General features: G+C 40.7%; 1 protein-coding gene across 1 annotated transcript; it reads right to left on the bottom strand.

Moving 5' to 3' along the window:
• Window positions 1–332: 332 nt before the first annotated feature.
• On the bottom strand, window positions 333–5,522 carry LOC138596890 (ribonucleoside-diphosphate reductase large subunit-like). The gene is made up of 19 exons (XM_069668339.1): window positions 5,454–5,522; window positions 4,651–4,739; window positions 4,344–4,521; window positions 4,100–4,200; window positions 3,944–4,003; window positions 3,824–3,863; window positions 3,560–3,722; window positions 3,310–3,451; window positions 3,125–3,208; window positions 2,865–3,026; window positions 2,632–2,711; window positions 2,343–2,544; window positions 2,113–2,262; window positions 1,800–2,021; window positions 1,635–1,711; window positions 1,385–1,520; window positions 1,202–1,297; window positions 915–1,103; window positions 333–831 (listed from the first exon to the last, which is right to left on the bottom strand). The coding sequence occupies exons 1-19, from the start codon at window positions 5,470–5,472 to the stop codon at window positions 637–639; spliced, it is 2,385 nt and encodes a 794-aa protein (XP_069524440.1). The 5' UTR covers window positions 5,473–5,522; the 3' UTR covers window positions 333–636.
• Between the last annotated feature and the right edge of the window lie 1,045 nt (window positions 5,523–6,567).

The following is a 6,567-nucleotide window of genomic DNA, read 5'->3' on the forward strand; positions in this document are numbered from 1 at the left end:
ATCCTCCTGTTAGAGCAGCTGTTTGAGCATCCTCTGCGATGAAAAGCCTTCAATCTTGCCTTCAATGTCCTAATAAACAAAAAATTCTGTTTACTACTTTACCAGTATTATATAGCTCGTTAACGTTAGGATGGAGAAGATACTTTACTTTAGTAAATGTAACGGAATACTGTTAACAAATACAAGTATCTTAATAACAATATATATATATATATGCTCAGGTCTTTGTCTGTAATTTAAGATTTGAATATTCTCGACAAACTTGTAATAAACACTGAGACTCAATTTAATACAATTGTAAAAAAAAAAAAAAAAAAGTTCAATAGCCCACACATGTAGAATACAAACAGTCCATTTATGTGCCATAATCATAATACAAAACTATTAATAAAAGGGCAATATTTATTCATTGAATCCTATCAATTCTATACAAACAAGCATACAACACACAATTCATGATAAAAAAGCAGAAAATATTAAATAGAAACTGGAAGATTTGTGACTTTAGACAGTGGCATGTGTAAAACCCTTAACCATATATAAAAATTTCAAAACTTAGTGTTTCCAAAAACACATATTAATGAGGAAGCTGGAGGATAAGGGGAAGTGTGTTTGTGCGAGTGAAAAACACTTCAGTTAGGAGCCACACATCAGGCACTCATCTTTGTTCGCTAAGGAACAAACCATGGCAGCAGTGTTGCGCTCTCTGGTCTCCTCCTCCTCCTCGCTCTTGGCTGCCTGGCCATCCTTTAATTTCTCCTTGTTCAGGGTGAACTGAATCGGGTTGGCAGCAGGCTTCGTCCGCAAGTAGTACATGCCAGTTTTCAGGCCCTGCAGAGAAAGAGAAGAAAGACAATAAGACATTGTTTCCCCGGACTATGCATCAAACCTGCGTTTTCTCAGTCCTGACTTACCAGCTTCCAGCCATAGAAGTGCATGCTGCTCAGTTTGCCATAGTTTGGTTCAGCAATATGAATGTTTAGAGACTGGCTCTGGTCGATGTAAGCACCACGATCTGCTGCCATCTTGAGGACAGTCTTCTGGGAGATTTCCCACACAGTTTTATACAGCTGCTTCAGGTCATCAGGGATCTCCTCAATGTCCTGTGAATGAGTTAGATGTGTTAAATGTCAAATCATACAAAGTAAAAGGTTATTTTATACTATATATCAACATCTGTTTAATAAATGTGACCCATTACCTGGATGGATCCGTTCTGAGCAATCAGCTGGTTCTTCATCTCGTCGCTCCACAGTCCTCTCTCTGTGAGGTCCTTCAGCAGGTGAGGATTCACAATCTATAAAAAAGGCAGAAAAGACACTTTTCAACCTTTCCTCTTTGGACACACAGATTTGGAGAAACCACAAATGCATCGAGTGCGGACCTGAAATTCCCCGGAGAGCACCCTGCGGGTGTAGATGTTGCTGGTGTAGGCCTCAATGGACTCGTTGTTGCCCAGGATCTGGGCAGTGGAAGCTGTGGGCATGGGGGCCAAGAGCAGACTGTTCCTCACACCATGCCTGAGGACACACAGGGAGAAGGGAGGAGCTGGATCAGGGATGTGCTACAATATTTACATACAATAGATTATAGATGAGAAAAATCTACAACAAGGAAGGCTTCAGAAGACATACTTGGCAATTTTCTCCTTTAATGTTTTCCAGTCGCACAGATCTGTTGGGGTTTTGTTCCACATGTCATACTGAAGGATCTGGAAAACAGAACGAGTCAGTCTCTGGAGCCCAAACTGAGCTGAACTGTCCGCAGGACATATTTGTGACATCGTGAAAACTACTCACTCCTTTGCTGACTGGAGAGCCAGGGTACGTCTCATAGCTGCCAAGCTCCGCGGCCAGCTCAGAGCTGGCCTCCAGGGCAGCGTGGTAGATGGTCTCAAAGATGTGAATGTTGAGCAGCTGGGCCTCTGGACTTTCAAATGGATAACGCATAAGGATGAAGGCATCAGCCAGACCCTGCACACCGATTCCAATCGGCCTGTGACGCTTGTTCGACCTTTCAGCCTGTAATCAGGGCAGAGCTATATGTTAACACAGAACACAGTAGACAGGCTGCATGGAGGATAGAGGGGCAACACTGTACAAGAAAGCACACCTCGGGCACTGGGTAGTAGTTGATGTCAATTATCTTGTTAAGGTTCTTGACGATGACTTTGGTGACAGATGCCAGCTTTTTGAAGTCAAAGGTCCTCTCTGGTGTGACGTACATGTTGAGGGCGATGGATGCCAGGTTACACACTGCAACCTGAGATGAAGAGAGAACATTAAACACAAGCATTTCAATATTTAAGAAAAGTTATCCAGAGAGCATCTCCTTCGCCTCACCTCGTCTTTGCTTGTATACTCTACGATCTCTGTGCACAGGTTGCTGGATTTGATGGTGCCCAGATTCTGCTGGTTGCTCTTCCTGTTGCAGGCGTCCTTGTAGAGCATGTACGGTGTGCCTGTTTCTGTCTGAGACTCAATGATGGCATACCACAGCTGCTGAGCCTTCACCACACGCTTAGCCCTGCCCTCCTTCTCGTACCTGAGGACAAACAGGGATACATGGGACAGGTTAGCTGCAGGAAATTAGGATTTTTGTTAAGAGCAGAGTTTGGTATGCTGGTCTTACCGAGTGTAGAGCTCCTCAAACTCCTCTCCCCAGCACTCCTCTAAACCTGGACACTCACTGGGACACAATAGAGACCAGTCCTACAAGTATGGGAGGACCAATATGATTTAGAAGAAGCCTCAAACAATCAAATCCAGCCAAAAACTTGCAGTAATTTAGACTAAATGTTTTTTAATTCAAACGTAAACCTATTAGGGATATGAGACATGGAGGAAATAGTCTCCTTTACTCACCTGATTGCTTTCCACTCGTTTCATGAAGAGGTCTGGGATCCACATGGCGAAGAACAGGTCTCTGGCCCTCTGCTCCTCTTTACCCGTGTTCTTCTTCAACTCTAAGAAGTCAAACACATCGAAATGCCACGGCTCCAGGTACACAGCGAAGGCTCCGGGTCGCTGGACAAGCAAACGAGGAGAAAAAGGTGAACTTAAGTCTCTTGAGCAAAATGTCGAGCTCTGTTGTAGTGTGTCTTGTAAATCCTTAAAGTCCTTACCTTGTTGCCGCCCTGGTCAACATAACGTGCTGTGTTGTTGTACACTCGAAGCATAGGGACCAGCCCGTTGGAAATGCCGTTAGTCTGAAAATCAAGAACCAATGTCAGAACAAAAATGAAATGGTGTGAATTAAAGCCCCTAAATATCTTCTTCATGTTTATCATTATACTGTGCTTTTTCTCACCCCAGCAATATAGCTGCCTGTTGATCTGATGCAGCTAACTGCCAGTCCAATACCTCCAGCTGATTTGGAGATGAGGGCACATTGCTTCAGCGTGTCGTAAATCCCCTCGATGCTGTCGTCCTTCATGCATAGCAAGAAACAACTGCAAAAAAACAGAAACACAATCATAGCTGAAGATAAACTCAAGTTTGAAAGACAGCGTCAGAGCTCTGAACCACCATGTTTTTTTTTGGCATTTTTCAGTCCCTACCTGGACAGCTGTGGCCTGTTGGTGCCAGCGTTGAACAGAGTCGGTGAAGCATGGGTGAACCACTTCTCTGACAGCAGGTTGTAGGTCTCAATGGCTGCATCAATGTCTCTTTCATGTATGCCGACGGACACTCTCATCAGCATGTGCTGGGGCCTCTCAGCAACTGCAGGAAAGGAGGTTAAATAGCAATTAGAGACTTAATAATCTCCGGATTACAACTTACAAGTCAATTCACCGCTTCACAAAAGGAAAACAAACCCTCACCTTTTCCGTTAATCTTCAGCAGATACGACCGCTCCAAAGTCTACAAGAGAATATAATAAATTAGATAATAATCCAAACATCTGCCGATTATGTTGAATGTAAAATGAAATTAAGAATTACCTTGAAGCCAAAGAAGTTGTAAGTGAAGTCTCTATCATAGATGATGGCTGAGTTGAGACGCTGCAAAGTAACAAGGATATTATGTTTTAAAATTTAAACCATAATTACAGTGACTCAAATTTGACAACACAAAATATGTCATCAAATGTGACTTACAGCCTTGTTTTCAAGGACAACATCGAGCGTCTCCTTGGAGATCATAGGAGAGTGGCGCTTATTCAGTGGGTTGACATAGTTGTACAGGTCTTCCATCACATCTACAAAAACAAATAAAGAGTACATTACAAAACAATCATTGAACCACTTTTAAAATGTACAATGATTCATGCAAGGGTTACTTGAAACAACCATCTCCACCAACACACTTAAAAATTACAACATCTTAAATACTTATACTCACCACTGAACACTTTCTTGGTCTCCTTGTGCAGGTTGGACACAGCAATCCGTGCAGCCAGGATTGCATAGTCAGGATGTTTGGTGGTGAGGGTGGCCGCAGTCTCTGCTGCCAGCGTGTCCAGCTCCACAGTGGTGACTCCACTGTACAGACCCTGGATCACCTTCATTGTGATCTGAGTCTAAGGGAACAGAAGTAAGACATGATAAGACATCACTGAGTTGGAGTCCGCCCCTCGTGTCACTATAGTAATTTATGTTTCATTTTTATCACTGATATGATTGTATTCGTTAGAGTGGCTCAAACTTACTGGGTCCACAAATTCACAATTGAGTCCATAGCAAAGCTTCTGGATGCGAGATGTGATTTTATCAAAAGTAACTACCTCCTGGCGTCCATCTGAAATACAAGAAGATACATTATAAATAAAACTCATTTGGTTGATATGTTAATTTGATTCTCACGATAGGTGATGGAAATAAGCAGTTGTAAACACAAAATAATTAACATCGCCATATCTGTTAATTGGACTCCCGGACTGAACACCTGCTCAACCGGTTACTATGGTAACAAAAGGAAGGGCACCTTGCTGCTTGGCGCCATAACCGCGGAGATTAATAATAATTGATAACAATCTTCTTACACATTTCTTAACATGAATGAGGAGGATAGTTAGTGCTTTTATTTGGCTAAATACAGGGGGAAAGTAAAATCACCAAATGCTCAAGAGCAAACCAGGTGAAAAAGAGTGCTAATATGTTTAAGTCTCCGTTGTTACTTTAATTTTAAAAAAGTATTTATAAATGACCATAAAGTTGCATTCAAAATGAAGAACAAACCTGTCAAATGATAAAGATAAACTGTCGACTTTTCTCCTTTCATAAGTCAAGTCTTTGTTTGGTGTCTGAACGGAAACACACCAAACAAAGAAGCAAAACACTGATTTAACACAACAAAAACTAAGCTAGTGATTAAAGTGCGCTATTTCTTTGTATTATTAATATTTATCGAATCGTATATACATTTTAACATTTTCCAAGGACCAGTGCATTACCCCGCAGCATATATCCGACAGTAATTTGACAGCCACAATACTAATGGAAGATACCTTACCTCGCTTAACGACATGCATGTTTGCAATAAAGCAGCTGGTTTCCCAAGTCAGCAGTGGTTGATAATCTTTTAAACCGGACACTTAAAACGAATTTAAAAAAACTGTGGTGAAAAGTTGTAATAGCAGATTATTACACAGTGAAGACAACCGGCAAACACAGTTGAATCTCAAACTGAGGGCGCCAACAAGCCACAAGCCAGTAACACTACATTGTGTCAGCGGCTCAGCCAATCAGAGAACACTGCCACAGACTTTATGACCAATCACAACCCATCACTGAGTCCTTTTACAGCCTCTTGATGCAGCTTCCGGGTTGAATCCGGCGGGATATTTCAAACAACAGGTTTGATAACTTATAATAATGTACTTTATTTCAGCAGCAGGACTGTGCAAATTGTTTCTAAACACATGTAAAATATTGCTCCCAAAACCATTTGTAAATGTCACTTAAACAATGTGAAACTAAAAGAATTGATGATGACTACATCATAGACTTAGACTTAGACTTAGACTCAACTTTATTGATCCCTTTGGGATGACTCCCTCTGGGAAATTCAGTCTCCAGCAGCTTATACAGTACAATACAATAGGAAAGAATCAGCACACAGAGGGTAAAAAATAAAGATCAAAATATATATATCTATCGATATATATATATATATATATATATAAAAAGTACAAAATTAGATAACAAAATATATAAAATATACACTCTTAGAAAATGTACAAGTAAACAGTGGGTAATAGTTCGATTAAACTAAATTAGGTTATTGCACTGTGGTATTAGGTTATTGCACTGTGGTGAGAGATTATTGCACATTGACAGATTTTTATTGCACATATGACCCTTTGAGAAATAAATAAATATTACTATTGAATAAAGGAAGATAACTACTATTAACTTTGTGAGGTGAATTAGTGGCTACCGCTTGTGAGAGAGTCTGTCCCTGTTACCTCCTCCCCCTAAGTGAGGAGTTGTACAGCCTGATGGCATGAGGCATGAGCCTCATGACCAGATTAATACATTTTTGGATTATACCTAAAAGTCTAATACATACAGTATATGAAAAAAAATCTATATATCATTTTTAATATTACATTGTATATTCCATG

The sequence above is a fragment of the Semicossyphus pulcher genome, unplaced genomic scaffold (assembly GCF_022749685.1).
Source record: "Semicossyphus pulcher isolate SPU_LCO1_2020_fin unplaced genomic scaffold, fSemPul1.0.p SCAF_10, whole genome shotgun sequence".
In the NCBI taxonomy this organism is placed as follows: Eukaryota; Metazoa; Chordata; class Actinopteri; order Labriformes; family Labridae; genus Semicossyphus; species Semicossyphus pulcher.